General features: G+C 48.3%; 2 protein-coding genes; both read right to left on the minus strand.

Annotated features, from left to right (window-relative positions):
• Positions 1 to 7,453: 7,453 nt before the first annotated feature.
• GSTUM_00008950001 (uncharacterized protein) lies at positions 7,454 to 10,514 on the minus strand. XM_002840391.2 has 3 exons: positions 9,173 to 10,514; positions 8,255 to 8,969; positions 7,454 to 8,198 (listed from the first exon to the last, which is right to left on the minus strand). The coding sequence occupies exons 1-3, from the start codon at positions 10,286 to 10,288 to the stop codon at positions 7,777 to 7,779; spliced, it is 2,253 nt and encodes a 750-aa protein (XP_002840437.1). The 5' UTR covers positions 10,289 to 10,514; the 3' UTR covers positions 7,454 to 7,776.
• A 452-nt stretch (positions 10,515 to 10,966) lies between these two features.
• GSTUM_00008951001 (uncharacterized protein) lies at positions 10,967 to 15,101 on the minus strand. XM_002840392.2 has 2 exons: positions 15,001 to 15,101; positions 10,967 to 14,904 (listed from the first exon to the last, which is right to left on the minus strand). The coding sequence occupies exon 2, from the start codon at positions 14,693 to 14,695 to the stop codon at positions 11,237 to 11,239; it is 3,459 nt and encodes a 1,152-aa protein (XP_002840438.1). The 5' UTR covers positions 14,696 to 14,904; positions 15,001 to 15,101; the 3' UTR covers positions 10,967 to 11,236.
• Between the last annotated feature and the right edge of the window lie 6,373 nt (positions 15,102 to 21,474).

The raw sequence follows: 21,474 nt of genomic DNA on the forward strand, positions 1-21,474 counted from the left end.
CCCTGTAGCAGTGGGTGGTGATGAGGGTGGCCTGTCCACTCCTGTTGCTACACCTGTACCTGGGGGTGGGAAGAGGAAGAGAAACAAGAAGCACTGAGTCAAACAAGACCAGACCTCACCTGTGCCGCTTGTCCTCGACTCAGAAGGGTCATCGCATTCACTGGTATGCTACTGCAAACTGACTACTACAGAGTTCGCAGTGGGTTTACCACCTGCGGAGCGAGCTGAGGAGTTGGAGAAGTGGAATACCTGGGCATATTCAGTCAAGTGCCGACAGCTTGGGGACAATATTGTCCTGGCTACTTCCATTGAAGTTTTTGGGCTGCGCTGCTGATATAGTGCCCCCCTAATTCTCTACAATAGTTCGTACCCCCTTGGCTAGGGAGCCCTCACCCTGTAAGTCAGCTTTCCCTCGGATCTACGTGCTTGGGTAGTGGGTGTTTCTTTTGTTTTAGGAATGGGGATGGGTGCCGGGGTGGTCAGCGGGGTGTCCTGAGATCATTGAATGGGGGCACTCGGGCGGGTTTCTACTGTGGAGGAGGATATCACGGGATCACATTTGGGTGACAGTAGTGGATTTTTGTATTTTGTACAGGTAACCTAGCTGGCGGGTAAGAGGGGGTTGAGGAGGACTTTTCTTTACTATTGATGGCTTTGTATTTAGTGTTCGTGTTGGGACATGGTGCGGGCATGTTTGAGGTACGGGATTGGAGGTTTAGTTAGTCCATAGTTAGTGGTATCCGAGATGTGACAACTTGGGGGCCTGGCCCTGGGGCTCGTTGTATGCCAGTGTTGGCAGTACAAGTTTAAATAAAATCAGATTGAATTCTAACTACTTTTCCTCCTTCTTTCACCATGTGTTAGATGTCAAGGTTCGGTCTTGATCCAATCAGAGCCCTTGATTTCTATCTCATGATAGGCTTCAAGTCTTTAACTTCGAACACCTTTCAAGGGCTTCGTTGTTATACCTCCTCATACGTTTGCTGGAAGTCCTTTCTTCATTCTACTTATCCTTTCAGTTGTTTACTATCGTCGCCTGCTCACGGTCGTAATGGCTAAGCACGCCTCCACTCTCTCTGCCACATCCACTTTACGTTCACTGGTGGTTCTGTCTGGTGCCATTGAGAAGGACTTCCGCATCATGTCTCTGTCCTTTCTCGGCGATTTCATCGCGCTGGGAAAGAGATATCTACCTTGTCGGCTGCCCTGGCCTCTGAACGCGATACGGTTCGCGGTTTGGTCACGATTCTGACAGTTGCAGCTCCTACAGTTATCCCCTCTTCCCCTGTCCTCTTGGTCGCTTTGGTCACTACAGTGGTCTCAGTTGGGGGGGGTGGGCTAGACACTTAGAATTCTCAGAGTCCAGCGGAAGAGCTTCCTTGGGGGAATGTTATGCCGCTGGTTATTCTGGCCCCTCCTGTAGCTTCGGTTGTGGATGGTGGTGTGGATGGACTGGTTCCTGATTCGTCAGGTCCGCTTGAGGTGCTGGCTCCTGGTGTGGGTGGGGTGGATCCTGGTATGGTGGCACTAGCTGTGGTGGTATCACGCTCTTCGGGGGGGCAGGTGCCTGAGTCCTCTGTGGCTGAGCCTGTGGCTGGTCGGGGTAACGCCTCTAGTGGTGTCCCTCCTGTGGCAGTGGGTGGTGATAAGGGTAGCCCATTCACTCCTGTTACTAGACCTGCACCTGGGGGTAGGAAGAGGAAGAAAAACAGAAGCGCCAGGTCAAACAAGACCAGACCTCACCTGTGCCACTTGTCTCTGACTCAGAAGGATTATCACCTTTGCTGGTTCACTACCACAAACCGGCGACTACAGAGTCTGCGGCAGGTTCGCCACCTGCGGAGCGAGTTGAGGAGTTAGAGGAGGAGCTCAATACCAGTGTGTGTTCGGTTAAGTGCTGGCGGCTTGGGGACTGTCTCGTTCTGACTGATTCTGTTGAGATTTTTGGGCTGCGCTGCCAGTGTGGTGCCTCCCGAGTTCTCTATGACTGTTTATACCCGCTTGGCTAGGGAGCCTTTCACCCTGTAAGTCGGCTTTCCCTCAGGTCTACATGCTTGTGAGTTGAGTGTTTGCTTTATTTGGGAATGGGGATGGGTGCTGGGGCAGTTGGCGGGGTGTCCTGGGATCATTGAATGGGGGTGCTCAGGTGGGTTTCTATTGTGGAGGAGGTTTTGCGGGGTTACATTCAGGTAGTGGTAGTGGAAATTTTGTATTTTGTATGGGTAACTTGGCTGGCGAGTAGTCTGGGCTGAGGAGGACTTTTCTTTACCGTTGATGATTTTGTATTTAGTGTTCGTGTTGGGGCATGGCATGGGCATGTTTGAGGTACCGAGTTGGACGTTTAGTTAGTTCGTAGTTAGTGGTATCCGGGATGCGACAACCTGGGGGCCCGGCCCTGGGGCTCATCGTATGCCAGTGTTGGCGGTATGAGTTTAAATAAAATTAGATTGAATTTGAAGTACATTTCCTCTTTCTTTCACCCCGTGTCGGATGTGAAAGTTCAGTCTCGATCCAATCAGAGCCCTTAATTTCTATCTCATGATAGGCTTCAAGTCTTTAACTTCGAACACCTTTCGGGGACTTCGTTGTTATACCTTCTTTTACGTTTGCTGGAAGTCCTTTCTTTCTTTTCCTTATCTTTCGGTTATTCACTACTGTCACCTTGTCATGGTCACAATGGCTAAGTGAGCCTCCGCCCCCTCCGCCACATCCACTCTACGTTCATCGGTGGTTTTGTCTCGTGCTGTCGAGAAGAACTTTGCCCTGGAGGCCGAAATCTCTCACCTTCAGCATCAAATCTCCGTCCTTTCTTGGCGATTTCAATGTGCTGGGAAAGAGATATCTGCCTTGTCGGCTACCCTTGAGAATGAATGTGCTATCAATCGCAGTTATACACGATGTTGGTGGCTGAAGCTCCTACAGTTATCTCTTTGCCTGTCCCCTCAGTCGCTTCAGTTACTACGGTGGTCTCGGTTGAGGGCGGTGGGCTAGACCCTGTGAGTTCTCAGAGTCCAGCGGAGGAGCTCCCTCTGGGGAATGTTGCACCGCCAGTTATCCCGGCCCCTCCAGCAGCTACCGTTGTGGGTGGTAGTATGGGTGAACCAGTTCCTGATTCGTCAGGGCCGGTTGAGGCACTTGTGCCTGGTATGGGTAGGGTAGATTCTAGTGTAGTGACACCAGCTGCGGTGGTACCCCCTTTGGGGGGGAAGGTACCTGAGTCTAGTGTGGGTGAACCAGTGGCTGGTCGGAGTAACGCCTCTGGTGGCGTCCCTCCTGTGGCAGTAGGTGGTGATAAGGGTGGCCCGTTCACTCCTGTTACTAGACCTGCATCTGGAGGTGGAAAGAGGAAGAAAAACAAGAAGTGCCAGGTCAAACAAGACCAGACCTCACCTGTGCCGCTTGTCCCCGACTCGAAAGGGTTATCACCTTCGCCAGTTCACTACCACAAACCGGCGACTACAGAGTCCGCGGCAGCTTCGCCGCCTGCAGAGTGAGCTGAGGAGTTAGAGGAGGAGCTGAATACCGGGGCATGTTCAGTCAAGTGCCGGCAGCTTGAGGACTATCTCGTTCTGGCTACTTCTGTCGAGGTTTTTGGGCTGTTCTGCTGGTATGGTGCCCTCTTAATTCTCTACCATAGTTCGTACCATTTTGGCTATGGAGCTCTCGACCTGTAAGTCGGCTTTCCTTCAGGTTTACGTGCTTGGGTATCGGATGTTTCTTTTGTTTGGGAATAGGGGTGGGTGCCGGAGTGGTCGGTGGAGTGTCCCAGGATTATTGAGTGGGGATATTCGGGTGGGTTTCTATTGTAGAGAAGGTTTTTGTGGGGTCACATTCAGGTGGTGGTAGTGGAACTTTTGTATTTTGTACGGGTAACCTGGCTGGCAGGTAGGTTTGGCTAAGGAGAATCTTTCTTTACCGTTGATGGCTTTGTATTTAATGTTCGTGTTAGGGCATGGCATGGGCATGTTTGAGGTACGGGGTTGGAGGTTTAGTTAATTTGTAGTTAGTGGTATCCGAGTTGCGACAAACTGGGGGCCCAGCCCTAGGGCTCGTCCTATGCTAGTGTTGGTGGTATGAGTTTAAATAAAATTAGATTGAATTCTAAGGACTTTTCCTACTTATTACTTAACAAATATAAAACATCTTTACGATTTTTATCTTTATTGCAATATTTATCATTACGCAGAGAGAAAGCTCTTCACCGAGAAGAGTTAGAGAAAGCTTACGATAGGCGTTTCCGATAGAAGACAGTCGTTTTGTACTATCGGTAACGTAGGCAGAAGCCTAATGCTATCATAAGACGAAGAAAGAAGAAGAAGGAGAAGAGAAGTATCGTTCCCCATCGCCAAGAACTAACCATCCAAAGAGGGATCATTACACAACCTCTAATACCCTTTCTGACTGACCTAAGTCTAATAAAAATTCAACTTCATCAAGATTGTAGGTATTTTAAGACATGATATTGTACTCTTGTACAATTGATTCTAACTATATAAATCTAATTAATACATGTTTAAGAAGAACTAATTTAGAAAAGAAATAAAACATATAATCAAATAAAATAATAAAATAATAATCAATTAAGAAATAAATAGGAAAAAAAGAGAAAAAAGAATACTTCGTCAAAGAAATGATGCATTAATTGCTGATAAAAAAAAACATTTCCACCAATATTGTGAATGAAATCCAATTGCTTACTGAAGTGGGACTTCACTTCTGGATGTCATTTTTTAAAACCTTCCTCCCATCGTTTTCTGAGTGTTTCATAGGGATTTCTCTTTCGTACAACCGAGGTTGCAATTTCACGCAACTGCCATACAGTTAGTAGAAATCCTAGATGGCAGTAGAAGTAGCACTGGTCTATCACTGCTCACTCTTCTTCGGGCAAAAGCTTTTGCCTTCTTCGGCCCTCTTCCTCACGATTCCTTCTTCCCTTCCAACAATGGATAATGGCGCTAGGAGTTGCTCCTACCATCCCAGGAGCAACAGTAAGGCTTGGAGCAGTTCTAGCCACAGCCATATTGATGGCCATTTGTTCTCAAACACGGACAGGGATTGTGGAGTCTTTCGATCCCATTATCAGAATGTATGGTATGAAAGTGGTTGACCAAGTTTCTTGATTCACTCACTTGTGCTTAAGATGACATGATGAAATTCATATTACTAACTATTTTGACTTGAATAACTATTCTTGATTGCCAAGGTATGCCGCGCCTCGCTGAGGGTGCCGCCTCGCTGAGGGGTCTGGCGGTTTATGTAGCCTAGTAGTGAGTTTCCAAATCGGACCAGTATCTTGTACGTTATTTGTGAAAATCGAGAAATTAAAAAAAATACTATGTATAGCGCTCAAAGCATTCATGAATATGTACAAGTTTTCCCAAAGATACTCAGAGGAGCAAACAAACCTCCCAGGCACATGAAGTGCGTCCTATAGCACAAATGTAGCTTTCATGGATAATAATAACCCCCCCCCCCGGTTATCACTACACTCCTGCACTTCCTTGAATGGCCTGCCCAATGCTTGTACGTGTACTGTACAAGTGTACTGAAGGTGGAAGAAACGAAAAGCAACAAGTAATGGCAGCTATCCAAGCAACGATCCGTTGTCCCCAAAACTCCGCTTCTATCCCCACTACCAGACTTTCAAGAGTGCCATTCTCAACCAGACACTAGGAGGAATAAATGGACCAAGCATGTTCACCATGTACCACGCGCTCGGCAGATGCTATTAAGCCTTCGACCAAGACGAGTGAGGGAGCCAAAAGGCTACTACCCGGACACTGGCGATTCCGCACGGTTACTAAACGGGAATTGTGGGACTGGCTTTGCCATATAGCGCAGAGTTTCGCATAATCCCCTGCGGCGATCGACCACCCGGCGATAATAGTAATAGTTGCTCACTGTGAACGTGAGGATTTAAAATTCCGGACTCCTACTAAGTTAAGTGCTCCGGGGGCAATGAGTCGATGAGCTTGTAACCACATCGCTATAATAGCTGGGCACCCCAAGAGTGCTATATTACCACGGGGGGGAATACTTATCCAGCGGGAAGGTAGCTTTTTACTCTTCCGTTTTTTTTTCTTTCTGAAATGATTGGGATAGGGAAAAGCTTTGTTTCTCGACAACTTGTTGGACTTGGACGGGGGTGCAAACCTCGCAGCAATATTTTCACCTGGAGATATTGTATGGTGTAATCTTGAAAGGGGTATATATATACACAAACCGGTAATACTATCGTGACTTCGAGGGTGGTCACAAATGATAAAGACACGGAGTAACACTTGGGAATGTATACGCCAGAGAACAAGTTTGCTAAGTTTGGTGCCCCCGGGGAGTTTGGAATAGTGTGGACCAGAGAGAGGCACAGGTTTCGGCCACTGCAGCTCGTGTGCCTCTAAACTCGACTGCGTGGAATTCACCGATTCAGCTCTCTCCGACCCACAAAACACCCACCACCGGAACGGCTAGAAAAGGGAAACTTGGGATGTGCTCATTCCCCCCCCCTCATGCTGGCTCCAGGCATCAATGGTATTTGGCCTTCTGGCATGATCCACGCCGACTCTGAAGAGTCTCCTTCGGGCATGACAACGCCAAACGATCTCCCATGTGCAGAAATCGAGGTGGATTGGCCCTTTAAAGTTGCGAATTACTCCTACGGAGCCGGGCTGGAGGTATAGTGCATGCAGTACAACGCTCAGACTTGTATACTCTCTAGCCCACGTTAGTTCGAGCCTATGGATACTCCACCATCCCAATTACAACTTCAACTGGACAGCCCCCCTCACAAAGCATCACTCGACCTGTCTCCTCTGTCTCGAGCCGATCACATTGAACAAGTCTTCGGAATCCAAAAATGTCTAGGCAAGACCAAGGCTTCTGTGGGTGTGTGTGTTGTGGCCCTGATCCGGCGAAGTGATGTGGGGGATTTGGATTGCATGTCGGGCACCGGAATCACGCCAAGTCCAAATTCTCGATTTTGAGTCGTCATGTATCAGTCTGCCAAACCGCACACAGAACCATACATAATTAACCGGGCTAATCGGTAAGTCACTCTGCCACTGCGGTGTCCTAGTGGTTAAGGGAAATAGGCTTTCCCAGTCACCGAGTAGAATTACCTGTTCATGCCTTCGCTACTGTATTCAGCTGCTTGGAGTTACAGATACCGCCGTAGGGTGGGGGGCTGCAGTTATGTTTTCCCCGGTGTTAACCTACCAAAAGAAACACAACTTCAATCTGACAACTCGAGTGCCTGGCCACTGAGGTAGGCCAAGTTTTACTTCATCACTGGGGTGTCCCAATTGGTGAGCTATTTGCCTGACCAATGGTATATCTATTCCCTTGGGTAAGTGAGACTTGGCGACTGGGATAGAGCTTATGATATCCCAATCTTCTGAACAGATAATAACCTCTCGCAGCTACTCCAAGCTAAAGATCTCGGTGTACTTCATAGCAATGGGAATCTAGAAAACGATGACCAGGAGAGTAGACTATTAAACACCCCAGTCTCGTTTTTTTTTTTCAAAAATGGCTCAATCATCTGACTCAGCAAGCGTGTACATAGCAATCATAAAGAGGAGAGGTGAAGGACAAAATACCCCCGAACAAAAGCACCCCATGCCCACGGAAACGGATAGTAAAAGAGAAAGGGGAAAATTGGTGTTGGAAAGCCCCCCTGGCCCGGCGGCTAAGGGGGTTGGGGAAGATGAGGGAAGCGGTGAAATTTTGATATCATGAAAGCGCCGCATAATCCACACGAACAACGAACAGCAAAAAAAATTATACTTTAACCCCCCAAATACCCCGTCCACCAAGCACTCCCAGCCAATCTCCAATCCCCCCTGCACCGCCTCCTCCTGCACCACTAGCACCTGCACTCGTCGGGCTCCAGCTGATATTGTTCACCTCGTAATCGCACTTCCACGACGCCACAGGGATCTTCTCCTGTGTTACGCTAGTGCCGTTGGATCCCGTGGATTGCGAGGTTGTGTTGTTTACCAGGTCCCAAATCAGGACTAGACTGTCGTCTGCTCCTCCTGCGATGATCCCTCGCTTTGTCGGGTTCCATTCTATGCAGTTTACGCTACCCGTGTGGCCTTTCAACTCGATGAGGGCTTGGCCCGGCTGGCGGACATCTAGGATTCGTACCAGACTCGAATCCTGTGAGAAAGTTGCGATGAGGTGTTGGTCGTGCGGTGATGCTGTGGTTGTGTTAGCATATGCTACCAGTGTGCGAGATGTGAGGGAGGATTCAAACCTGCTAATCTCAGCAAGGGCGGGGGGCTTGCTCCGGCACCACCGACGGGTGATCCTCCATCTTCCTTGGAGTTGGTGTTGGGATCTGCTCCCGAACCCTTCCCTACTCCAGGTTCATATATAATCGTGCTGTGCTCCAAACTCCTCAGATCAAACATCCGGACACTCCCATCGGCACCGCAACTCGCGAATACGTCTACAGAGCCACTCATGAATCTTACATCGAAAACTTCCTTGTCGTGAGCGATTAATTGGGTTTTTGCAGTGAGAGTTGGAATGTCCCATATAGTACAAGTAGTATCAATGCTGCTAGTAATAATCAAAGAGGGTGAAAGGGGATTCCAGTCCAAAGATGTAAGAGGGGCAGTAAAATCTGTAGACTTGCTGTTAGATAGGAGGGCTAGAGGGGTCAATTTCTGGATGGGCTGCGTGTGGAAGGTGTTGGATCGAGTGATGGAATTTCCCTGTGGAGTGGCAGAGTTAGAAGAGCCTGTTGATGGGCTATTCGGGAGTGACCACAAGCGAAGGTGGTCACCAGAGGTAGCCAGAAGTTCAGTCGATGCTTTTGTTGAACCAGCGGGTTCCCACAAAATTCGCGTTATGGGGTAAGTGTGTGAGGCCTCAGCCACCTTTGAAAATTCGATAGTTGGGGCGGGTGGTGGGGTGTCTGAATGTGTGCTGGAGACCGAAGCAAGTCGGGTATCAAGAATTTGTATCTATTTCAAGTCAGCAAGATCATCCGACAAGTATTCTCAGAGTCACCCCGTCGAAACACCAAAATTGAACGTGGCAGGGGAGTATCTCTCCACGCAACCAAAGCGAGCATCCATGCCAAGCCCAAAATGAACTTAAATAGAACTGGCACTGGCTCCCCTATCTAGCAAAATTTTCGAAGCCAGTAAAAAAGGGCGAGACTCACATAATTATGACTATCCTCCGCATAACTCCCAATCGCGACCCTTCCATAACCCCCGTTCGTAGGCTGCCATTTACACCAATCCAATGCATAGAGACTCCAAGGACTCATCCATTTCCCATTTCCCACGGCTCCAACAACACCGGTCTCCTCTCGTTCCCGCGTTGAGGTCGCCGGAGAAGTAAGCCCCGACAGACCCATAGCCAGATGCGCAGCACCAGAATGGGAATGCGACGACGAATGCTGTGACGATGGTGGATAAGTCGGCGTGAGGGCTCCCGGATGAGTGTACTTCCGACCGGGGTCCCCCCCTGCGGATACAGCCGAGTTGTCTCTATTTGACAACGAAGACGAAGAAGTGTTCAGTTGCGGGGAATACTTGGAGGAATGACTGAGCGATGCGTTTGTGTTCGTTCGATGCATTGTCGACTGCTGTTGTTGTAGTGGGTCGTTAATTCTCGGAATCGAGCCTGGTGTAGTTGCTGTTGTGTGAGGTTGTGGCTTTGAACTGGTATTGGACGGAGGCTGAGAAGAATGATAGGCCTGGTATTGCTGCTGCGGCTGTGGCTGATGCTGAGAGAATAGGCCAGAGGAAGAGAGCTGTTGGGCCTGGACAGGATCGCTCGGGCGGTGCGGATAGTGTAGTTCTTGAGGAGAACTGTAAAGGTCCCCTTGGTTGCCGCCCTTTGTTGGAGACGGCAATTGAAAAGTCAAGTTTGTGGGTTTCTTCTGCTGATCAAGGGATGACGATGGCAGGTCCCTGTTACTAAAACCCAACCCAGATGTAGCGGCACTAGAAAGAGCCCCCCCAGACGTTGTAGACCCAGAGTATATAGGTGTTACTCCACTGCCGGGACCGCTGTTAGAAGTGAGATTGCTCTGTGAAGTTTGTACACGGAGGCTACCACCGCCGCCACCGCCGGGTTGCTGTAAGAGTTGCTGCGGTTGTTGTTGTTGCAGCTGCTGCTGTTGGCTAACAGCAGACGAAGCAGCACCTGGCTGACCAATTCCAGTCAGAGCCTGAGCAGCTTGAATTAGCGCGGATCCTGCTCCAGATACTTCAGGTGTATGTGTATTCGAGTGAGGCCGCGGATGGTGCTGCAGTCCATGGAGGGGCATTTTGTGTGGCGAAGGGGGGTGAAGGAGCGGGGGAAATCTCCCACGAGCGGAGAGATGGTGGGGACTAAGGTGGTGGAATGGTGGACAGAGTAGGAAAAGTGAAAAGACTAGGCGTGAGTGCAGGCGGGAAGAAAGTTCAAAAAGAAATTCCTTGATACACCGGGGATGGCGGTGGTTGGGTAAGTAGACGTGCGCTCCTTTTTTCTTCTCTCTGGTCAGTTTGGTGTATTTACTCGCTAGTCGAACCTCTTCGGCAGAGAAGAGGGGTGGTGATGCGTGGCGTGTGGCTGACAGATAAATTATGTGGCTTGCGCACTCGTATAAAAAAATAAATATCTGTGGGAGATCAAGCTGTGTACTGTACAGTACCGTAAGTCGTTCTCCATCAGAATCTACTATAGCAGCACCGACCTAGCGACAAGGCGTTTGGATAGAATCTGAGCTTGCGGGTTCCGCAATCCTCTTAAGTGTCCTTGGAATTTAGTGTACCGCGTCTGTGCAGTCAACCATGATATTTCTGGATCAGTGCCGTCGGTCCAGCAGAAACTTAACCTCTACTGTAGTCTAGGGGGTATGAATTCGACTTGAGGGACTTCGGAAACAAAGGTCAAGCCCCGAGCGTGTAGTTAGCTATATCCACTTCGGTAAATACAAGTACGGAATAATTACTACAATCAGCGGCGGTAATTGGTTTTGAATTGTTTGACTATGAGTAAAGGAGCCGCTCGGGCGCAGATCTGCCCGGGAAAACCTGGCGGAGAACATAGAACACTGACACCGAATAAGATATAAAAGCAGTAGACGACCCACTGCCAATTCGTGAAGAAAACACCGCCACTAAAGATAATAGAAATTAGGAAAGAAGGAAAGTGGACCACCCCAACGCCTCGCTCCCATGTGCGGAAACAAAATAAAGAATCAAAGAGTGCGGAAGGAGGAAAAGAAAAGTCAAATCCATAGTATCCAACGAACCCCACGGATTGTCCAGGTGACAGTAACCCTTAAAAATCGGACGACAACAACTACCAGCCAGACCCACCACATTACACCCAATACCACCCACTCAAGCATCACGTATCCAACCCTCCTGATCCATCTAAACCTTCTTCGCTTCCTCCTCATCACGTTTGACAAATCGTCGTTCACCGCTTTCACCGCCAATGTGCATTTCGTGGTCAACTCCCCATTGAGCTCGCCGGCTCCATCGGCAACCTCCCCAAGCATAGTTGCAAGCCGAGTCTCAATTTCAGACTTGATGTTATCAACCAGCCCTTTGAGTTCCACGACCGTCGAGTTGGTAAACACTCTGGACTTCTTGACAAACTCCACTTCCGCGCTAGCGATCTCGCGAGAGATATCAGTGGAATGCATACGTTGTTCGGCCAATGCCACAATTCCAACACCATCGTTGTTATCCGAGGTTCTACCCAGGACACTTGTTCCAGCCCTCTTGGAAGTAATCCCTCGAGCAACCACCCCAGAAGCCAGTAGATATGCTCTTGCCCTGAGCAGCGCCTGCTTACTTACAACCACCCCCTTACCATCATTGCTCCCAAGCCTTTTTTCTAGTCTTGGTCCATTGTTCTCGTTGCCTCTCTGAGCTACTGCTCCACCTTTCACTCCATTCCTATCGCCAATCGATCGGATATCGATCGCTCGTGCCGGCGATGGGTCTCGTGAGATACATGGCTGGGTTGATTCTAGATTGGCCCCAAACTTTTGACTTCTAAGCCTCCTTCCCTCCTCGTCTGATGATACTTCTGCGTAGTTGTCTCTAATGCCTATCTTGGGGACAGTTGGTAGCGCCGATGTCGAGGAATGGCTGCCGAATCTTGAAGATCTAAGAGCATGACCTTCCGGAACTTCAAGTGGTGATCCCCCACACTTGCCTTTAGACCCCCGGCCCTCGTCTTCGACTTCTGATACAGAGAATGTGTTCTCTTTCACAAGTTTCCCTCGGTCATCTTCACTTCTGTAACCTGAGCTCTCTGCCTCCGCGAAGCTTGACCCAGTAGGGCTCGACAAGGCCGAACCGCCCTTTTCTGCGTCTCTTCTCCAGATAAAGTCTTCAACTTTAGCAACCTCGCTTCTGATCTTCTCAACCCTACTCTTGACTCTGCCCATTGCCGACCCATCCTTATCCTTGTCCTTTAGTTTCCTTCCATTATCACTATCCATGCTCTCCTTGTGCCTATCATCATAACTAGACTCCCTCTCCCGCCCCATAACCTCCATACTTTTCTCGAGTAACTTCTTCGTGGGGCTGGCCTTCCTCTTCTCATTTCTCGTCCCTTCCATTTCATCTTTCCTTTTGGTCCTCCCTCTCAAGTCCACATCTTCATCCCCCCCCCTGGAAGTCACTTTCGGTGGACTCAATGAAATCGCGATACTAGGTACAACGATCTCTCCGAAATCAAGGCTCCTCCTGCCTGCCGGCCCTCCTATAGAGCCAAAGCGCTCTAGGCTACTCCGACTCCCACCAAGTGTAGTTGGTAAACTAACCCCTGTCCCAATATTTCTCACACCAGGAGTTTTACCAGCAGTAGCTCTTGCCAGCGCCAAAGTAGTGGCGGGATCGGTGCCTTCGTCTCCGGAATAGCTTCCCCGGCGGCCTGGAAGTCTATCTCCCATCTCCACCATCCATTCCATCTCCTCTTGTTCTTGCCGTCTCCGCTTCTCCTCCGGACTTAGAACGTGGGTGTCACTGATCCTCTTCTTTTTCGCCCTCTTTCTCCTGCTAGGCTTAGTGCCCGTAATAATCTTTCCTAGCTTTTTTCTTTTACTATGCTTTTTCTTTGCCTTTTGATCAATATCACTATCAATCTCTTCCCCGGACATTTCATCATCGCAGGTACCCTCGCTCTCACCGCTGTGGCTACTGTCCTCTTGAGATGTATATGCGCTGTGGTATCCCACGTCGTTTTCTAGCTGTATGCCAGGCTGTAAGGAAGGTCCTCGCTCCGCAAAACCGGGTTTCGACCTCCTCTTCGAGCTGTCACCTGTATCTCTTCTTGTAATATCATCTCCGCTGTCTATATTATCCAGATCACGAATACTCCTCTTTCTAATTTGAGAAGGGCTTCCTGCTTTTCTCTCCCCCCTATCAATCAAACTCTTCAAGCTCGGATGGCTTTCTCCCTGTCCTTCTTGCATGTTTTCTTCGACTTTACCTCCTGCCCGCTGTGTTTGATCTATGCGTAACCTCTCCGATTCCTCCATCCAATAAAAGTCTGCCAGCAGCTCTTGAGGACTAATAACCCAGTCCATCCGCGCCCTTTTCTTTTCTTCAACTCTGCCGCTAGGGTGTGGTGGAGGAGGGAGCCTTGGGAGACCGATTTTACCGCCTTCCAGATGCTCATGGACGGCCACCACAAGGTCCTCGATCCACTGTTCGACGGCGCCCGGGTCGTCCCATGACGACAGCTCCAGCTTGATTCTCTCCCGATTTCTAAACCTCTTATTTCTGATTGCCATCAACGGGTTATAGATTCTCTCACGGGAATACGGTCCGGTGGTATCCCCCCTATTTGGTGTACCATGAGCGAGGCTGCCTGAAAGCAGAAGGTCGTGTATTGGGTATATCGTGAGAAGTCTCTTATATAGTGACGAAAGCTCTAACTGCTGCTTTGCTTTAAGAGCTCTCTGAAGTGTAGCTTCGGTAGGTTGGTATTGCTCTCTGAATTCCCTCAGCTGCTGTCGATGCTGAGCCAGGGCACTACGCTTTGACTGCAATTGCTGATATGGAGCTACAGGTGGCGGTAGGGGCAGAGGTGAAACAGGTGAGAAGTTTTGCTTGCCAGTAGTGCCACCTGCCGGCGGCGGGGGAGATGCTATCGAAGGGTTTAGCGGAGACAATTGACGTCCAAAGATGCTGAGCGTGCTGGCAGAAACGGATTGCCCACTAGTATTGGTACCAACAAAGAACCCCGTAGGTGAAGCTGCGCGAGCTCCTTCTCTAGTATTCGCAAAATCCACATGGCCTCCTGCTCGAGACGTTGGCCCTGGTTCCCCCCCGTTCAGAATATTGTTACCGGTCTCTCTCTCATCTAGGATGTCGGGCAAACGTCTGTTGCTAGACAGGCTCCGTAAATTTGCGCCTCTTCGCCTCGTTTCACTAAGCCCCATAGCGAGTGAGACAATTCTCGCCGGGTCGGCTTCGGAGCCGTGTGATGGGAACTCTGACAAATCTACCGTGTCCCGTTCTTCTACCTCCCGTTCGCCCGGAAGCCATGAATGAGCGGCGCTCGGTTCTGGGTAATGGTTGCTCTGCCTGGAACGCTCCCTTTGGTACCCGGCATCCGTCTCCCGACGGCCACGATCGTACTCGGGATTCGCCGAATACCTTCCACCTTCCAAACTTCCGATACCGCTACCGTCAAGCAAAAACCCGCCAGACCTCCTAGACATTTGTGTTTTGCGGCCCCATGAGGAGGGAGATGAGTGGGAACCGGTAGACGAGGGGGCGACGTGCGAGGGTGGGGATATGGAACCAGTGAGTGCTGAGGATGAGAAACGGTGACGTGCTTGTGAGGATGATGAAGCCAAAGTAGAGGCATCTGTCAGGGGGAGAGATGGTATCCGTCTTGCACTACGATTTTGTGTGGACATCTTTGGAGCTATGATACCGTAGTTGATTTGAAGTCAGCGAACGATGATCCGGACAGATTTTAGTCCATTGAGCAAGGTGAAGAAGCGCACAAAAATGAACCTACCTTAGCCTTCAGGGAAGATCGAGAAACGAGACGATACCAATGAGGGGCAGCAAACCAATTCAGGCGATGTGTAGAAGGTTAAACGTTCAGGTTCGGCATAGTGTTCGGCATGGCGTTGGTTGGTAGAGTTGTCCCGTTGGTTGAGCTAGGACCGGTAAATTTATGGAGGATCAGCAGTTGACAGCTAGCTTGGCAAAGTGTGGCTGTGTATCAGATGGTAAGACAAGCCTTTTATATCAATTGTAAATTTAAGGCGCGGGTAACCAAATTTATTATGTAATCAAACCTTACAGCACGAATTTTCCCAACTTTTCGACCAATAACATCATAATAATTATTAAAGAATTTAATCTTAACTAAGGAGATACTGCCTGAAGTGGCATACTGCTGCCCACGGAATTAGTTCCAAGAGGCAGGCCAACTCCAATCCCCCCTGTCCTGCAGTACATTTGGAAGGCACTACCCGCGCACCCCGTAGCACGGTTAGGAGGATTTACGATGGGGAACCTGAGTATTTGGCAAACATTTCTAACTTATACCATACTGAGATCGGCGTGGCCATCTCATAGTCCAAAAGTGATTCGAATTAAACGACTTGGCATTGCCTAATCATGCCCGTACAGAACCTTCTGTGAGTCATCTGTTTTCACAAAACGATATTTACACATGTTTGAAAGCTTTACTCTTCTGGTACTGTCTAAGATTATTTGTAAGAAGCAATTTATTAGGTCTAATATAATGTAGTCGGGGATGAATCATTTCCGGAAATTTCGTTATGTCATGTGGACTACGGTACTCGCAACTCACAATGACCTGGAGCGATAGGTAACAAATTCATTAATGGAAGGTCTAGCAGAGCGTGCACATCTAGATCACTAATAGGGAGACCTTTCTGGTCCTCCGGGAGTAATGCGGGTAGGTGTCGGCCCACCACCGGAACCACCGCATCCCGACTCTTGAAGTCTAGAAATCAGATTGTCAGCCACAGGCCCTGATACAAACCACTATCCTCTCGGGGGGGTGAACTCACTCATCAATCTCAATATCATCAATAACATACGGTAGCCCAACCTCGGTGCTAATCCTAACATACACAAGCCAAACCTCAACAGCAACTAAACCGGTATACCCACTCTGATCCAAAGAGTGCACCCAAGTTCTGTAATCCGTCCTATTGGGAGAATACTCCGGCCACGTGAGCCTATGATTCAATACATCAGTTTCGCTTCCATCCTTCCTATAACCCTTCACCTTGACGAGGCAGCCAAAGCGCGGGTCACAAGTTGTTTGCTGATCGACGCCCCAGATTCAGAAGCTCTTAAGCTTGAAGACCATTTGCCCCGGGGTGTAGGGGACGGATCCCAGGCGGGGTCGGACTTGCACGTAGGTAGTTTGATTGTTGACGATTACGGGGTTGTAACTACCGCCGTAGGTGTAGAGGCCCTTGGTACTTGGGCCGACGGTAGCGTTGCCAATTGGGCTGCCGCACTGGGATTTGTTAATTGTCATTCTTATACGAGAGGACGAGGTTACTCACGCCCGAACCGAGGGAGCCCGAGGTGTTCGGGAAAGCAGCGCAATTGAGCATGGCCCATTTGTGGGCGTTAGGGATTAGGATCGGTAGCCTCGTAGAACCACTTGCGCCATTTGTAGTCCCCTTGTATAAGACACCGGGACCATGGGTGCTGGAAAAGTTTTTGAAGGTCCAAAGGGGGCAATCACCACTCGGGCATCACCCGACCTCTTCCCACTGATATTGATTAGCATTGGAGCTCTTTCTGATAGTGCCTGAGTGCCTACAGTGAACGCTGCTGGAAATTTCGTGGTAGTTGGCATGCTGGTCCTGCATAGGGAAGTTAGCATCTAGAGGTAGGATTGATTCATAATTATGAGAACTTGCTCTGCGAGTGCACCAGCTCCAAGCCGCAGGGCGACAAGCGCAGTAAGGATCTTCATTATCAGTATTGTAATACAGCGACAGACAAAAGCGAGTGAAATCGAGACAAGAATGGCAGAAGAGGAATAGGAAACCAGTGACGTCCCGCCCGTTATATATCCAATTCATCCCTAGGTATCTAGAGCCCCCTACATGAGACGTCCCGTCCCTTGAGCTCTGTCGGGTACGGAACCGTATGATTCTGGGCAGCATCTTACGGGCACAATACGAGATCCCAACCCCGGAACCGCAACAGTGGCCGAAGAGCACGTACTCGTACAGAGGCGGAGTTCATCCAAGCCAAAAGAAGGAAAATCAAAACATAGAACGTCCATATCCGGAATTCTTTTGGGGCGACCGGTTAGGTCACAACCTCTCGTGTTCCGTAACACGGAACTTGCAGATTCTCGTCTATTTTACACCACTACCAGCACTGGAGTACCATACTGTACTCCGTATGCGTACCACACGGGGGCTGGAGCTCATGACTTCCAAAGCGCACCTTCGTGGGCCGATTCCGATTCATCAGTTAGTAAGTATGGGTAATGAGTTTGGATCCTATATCCTAAGGGTGTGTACAATGAGTGGGTTGTTTGACAGATGGGCCACCATTGAAAGGATTACAGATATGGCCCCCTGTCCTCGCCCAGATCTAGCAAAGTATGGAGATTAACCATTTTGGAAAAAGTATCCTGTTCCATTAGTACAAAATCCCTAGTAGGTACTGTGAGTGTTGAACTGTCACATACGGGAAGCGAGTTGTGGAGGATCCTTCAAGTTGATCGAGGGTGCTTTACAAATTCATGAACCACTCTTTCTGCATATCCTTGCCTGGTACAAGGGTAGGAACCCATTAACCAGAACTGACAAGGATGTATTTGGCTGGTTAATCTCAAATAACTGTTCCACAGCTTCTTGCCTGACCCTGTAACTTCCCTGCCCCATCCCCATTCCCTTAACTTCCAGGCTCTATCTTTCCGTATCATATCATACCACAGTTTTTGAATTGGCGGTTTTCAGGGGTACCCGGCAACAGATGCCATCATGGAGCCCTACTCTTTTCCTAGCGGGCCTAATCGGTAACCGTAAAACCCTCTGTGCCATATCGGTACTAGGGGCTTGTTCAATGATCAATTGCGGAAGAGTTGCACGGATCTAGGCGTGCTGGTGAGTGGGTATTTTGCCTTAGCCTATGGTGCGCTGGGCCCAAAAGATCTTGTTTACCAAGTATCCTTCCTTAATTGGCAGTGAGTTACTGGGGTTTCAAACTGGGACCTTACCCACTGATCCCTGGCGCAGCAGCATACTGACAGATATCGTAGACCCGCACTAGTAATGTCGTGACGTTTGTAAAACGGGCTGCTGTGGCATAGTTAAAAATTGGCTACAGCCTCAGAATTTTGGTGGTAGACTATGTACGAGTAATAGCAGTCCGTTTTACGAAAGTCGGGACGTTGCGACTGCGTAGGGCGCACCATGAGGTCGAGTGACTGGAGATTTCTGGTACTGTGTGTTAGAATATTCGCGAAGGTTCCCTATCTCTTACCCTTCCCACGACCACGGATTACCTACTACGACAATAAGTGTTTGGCCTAAGGAAGATATGTTTTGGAAAGTGTTGCAGAAGATGTTAGTTGAGGCGACTATTGTTTGCATTAGAGGTTAGTTGCAGCGGAGATGTTTGGAAGGTTTGAGGAATCGCACTAGGGGGTGTTGGATGTTTGGGACTAAGAGATGGAACTAGCAAGTGTCACAATGAGTTGATAGTGAGATAGACGAAGGTATCAGGATGGAAAGAACTAGGAAATCTCTGTACGTAGATGAAACTGAAAGAAGGGATTAAGGGACGATAAGTTTTTGGAAGAAGTTTCACTGTGGTATGGAAGGAAAAGGAGAATGAAGGAAAGAGACGAAAAAGACTTTGGCGAAGGTGAAGAATGGTTTCTTCTGTTGTTAGGACTTCTGTATATATAGTACGCTGCTGGCAGCACTGAAAGAATAAGAATCCCAAGGTTCTCTCGACTGTTCATAGCTCATATAATTTGACTGTGGTGGCTAAAGGGGCACGGTACTCATACAGTACTCGAGTACGGTAAGTGAAAAAGGTTAATCGAACCTAGAAGTGCGAAATAAACATTGTGGATGAGGGCACGGAACATGTGATCGCTCGTTTTGGCCTAGTGTACCTGACAAAATATTCGTGAAAAGCCGTGAAAGTGTATTATTAGAAGGCGGATATGGTACTAGTACTCGAGGAGTAAAATCCGTCTTGGGAGCAAGCCATTTGTCAAGATATTAACCTGGTGTGACATGCAGTGACATGCGTAGTCAGCTGTTGTAAATTAACCGACTCTGTCCTTGCTCCGATCAGCAAGGATTTAGCTGACGAGTGGGATTCATGGCCGGTGATCGGCTCTTTTAGGTCTAATAGGCACAGCCACGATGCCCAGTAGGTTGGGCAATCGTGGGTATTGATACTGTGCATAACATTGGATACGCGGATGCACTTGGGGGAGTAATAGTTTGAGAAAGTAGGACGATTATACAAGAGTATACATGAGTTAACTTTGTGTGTTTTGACCTAATACCGGTACCGGTACCGGTACTTTGGGGAAGTTCGGTTTCTATGACACCAAAACTCTGAGTGGGAGTTCTTATTCTGTGTCCTGAGTGCGGTTTTTCTTACACCCTAATGAACAGGTGGATAATGGCGGCACAGATCTAGTCTTCGTGACGGGGGACGGCATCCTTCGACCCTACTATTGGCAGTCGCCGTAGGGTCTTCTAGCTCGTTTCTCTCAATATACCCAACCTGGCTCAGAGCGTTTATGTACTGTACCAGTTTTCAGGTGGCAAGAATCCTTTTAGGGAGTGAGGGGTGAAGGTGGTTGGGTGCTCCTGGCTGAATGGTAGTTTGTCGTATAACTCTTTTTCAACATGCTCTCACACACTGTTGAAAGTCCCTAGCAAATTTCCCTACAGCCATGGGCCGGAAGCCCAGTAGACACTCTGATTAAAGCTACAAGAGGTAATAGTAAGGTTCTTATACCTCTATGAGATAGATGATTTGGGAGGGAGGAAGATGTGGCTCTAAACAAAGAGATGGGAGTATATTCAAGTTTTATTGTACGAAAATGACTAGACCTCGTAGTGTCGATATCTTTCAGGTATAGGCGCGTAGGAGAAAAGGCTTTTGATATCACCGCAGCAAAAAAGAATACCCGCCTAGACCACGTAGCTGGTCTCCCTAAACCTCAATTTTATGAACCAGAGATGTAAGGTACTACACGGTAGGTGCGGCGTCCCTTGACGTATGTACAAGGGTCTACCATGAATTCATGATACGGTGCATAAGTAATGTCTTAGTAGGTGTAGTATACTTACAATATAACATTACGAGAAGAGTGTTTTCTTTTTGGACCAGGAAGATCAATCAAGTAAAACCATAGTGAGGAATATTAATAAATTCATAAGTTCATCAAATCAAACACTCCTAGAGGCTAATTGTAGTGTGGTAAGTAACTCCTTAAAACCTGGTCCCATTTTATACACTCCAGAAGCTATTTGTCAACTCAAAACTCTGTAGAGGAAATCATGCTATTCCTGAAAACATGATTACCTACAGTCACTCGGCAGAAGTGTTCGTGATCTGAGACAATGTTTAATTGCGGTTGCGCCATATGGTGGGGCAGTGCCGGTGGGTTGTCAACGGGTGTGCGCGCACGTGAGTTTAAGTTCACAATCAACAACTACTGGCACCTCTCAACATTCAATGGTCAATTGACCTGCCATAAATTAAACTAGCTAATATTTTGTATAACCTCCCCTTGCTTCTAAAACTGCAGCCACCCTATCAGGCATTGATTTCCACAACTTCTCAAAAAACCTCTCAGGAATTGTCTCCCAAACTAATAGTAATACATGTGTAAGTCTTCTCCTAACAGCCTCTTTTCCTCCTGGAGTATCTGCGATCCTTGGATACTGCTAGTGCAATTGCTTTTCAAGCTCAACTCACACATGCTTAATAGGATTTAAATCAGGGGAATAAGGGGGGTGGTCCACAACCTCAATACTGTTTCTCTCCAACCAATCCATAACACTATATGCCTTGTGAACAGGAGCATTATCTTGCTGAAAACGAACATCTTCAAGTTGTATACCAAAGGAAATCATTTGATGAATAATAGGAAAAAGATATCTTCTCAAAAGTCTAACATATTTGGTCTTATTGATAGTTTGAGTAATAGGAACTAATGGACCTTTTCTTTTACCCTAAAAGCACCCCCAAACCATAAACAAGATTCCATTACCCTTCTCCTTTGGGTGTACAAAATCAGCCAATCACTTCTCTGCAGGTTCTCTGAATACCCATTGTTGCTTTAGATCCTTGGATTTCTCCACACTGTACTCATCACTCTAAAATACCCTTTCAAAATCCTCAGCTGTCCAGTTCCTATGAGCTGTAGTCCATCTCAATCACTTAACCACATGATCAGACTTTAGCCTAGGTCTTGAATTGGCTATCCATTTTTTAATAT

The sequence above is a fragment of the Tuber melanosporum genome (assembly GCF_000151645.1).
Source record: "Tuber melanosporum whole genome shotgun sequence assembly, scaffold_50, strain Mel28".
NCBI classification, from domain to species: Eukaryota; Fungi; Ascomycota; class Pezizomycetes; order Pezizales; family Tuberaceae; genus Tuber; species Tuber melanosporum.

Excerpts from the sequence above, each read along its gene's own strand:
- GSTUM_00008950001 (XM_002840391.2), bottom strand. The coding sequence starts at position 10,288 with ATGCCCCTCCATGGACTGCAGCACCATCCGCGGCCTCACTCGAATACA. Across the intron at positions 8,970-9,172 it reads CGGAGGATAGTCATAATTAT|ATACAAATTCTTGATACCCG; the intron begins GTGAGTCTCGCC and ends GACTTGAAATAG. Across the intron at positions 8,199-8,254 it reads GCCCTTGCTGAGATTAGCAG|CATCACCGCACGACCAACAC; the intron begins GTTTGAATCCTC and ends ACACAACCACAG.
- GSTUM_00008951001 (XM_002840392.2), bottom strand. The coding sequence starts at position 14,695 with ATGTCTAGGAGGTCTGGCGGGTTTTTGCTTGACGGTAGCGGTATCGGA.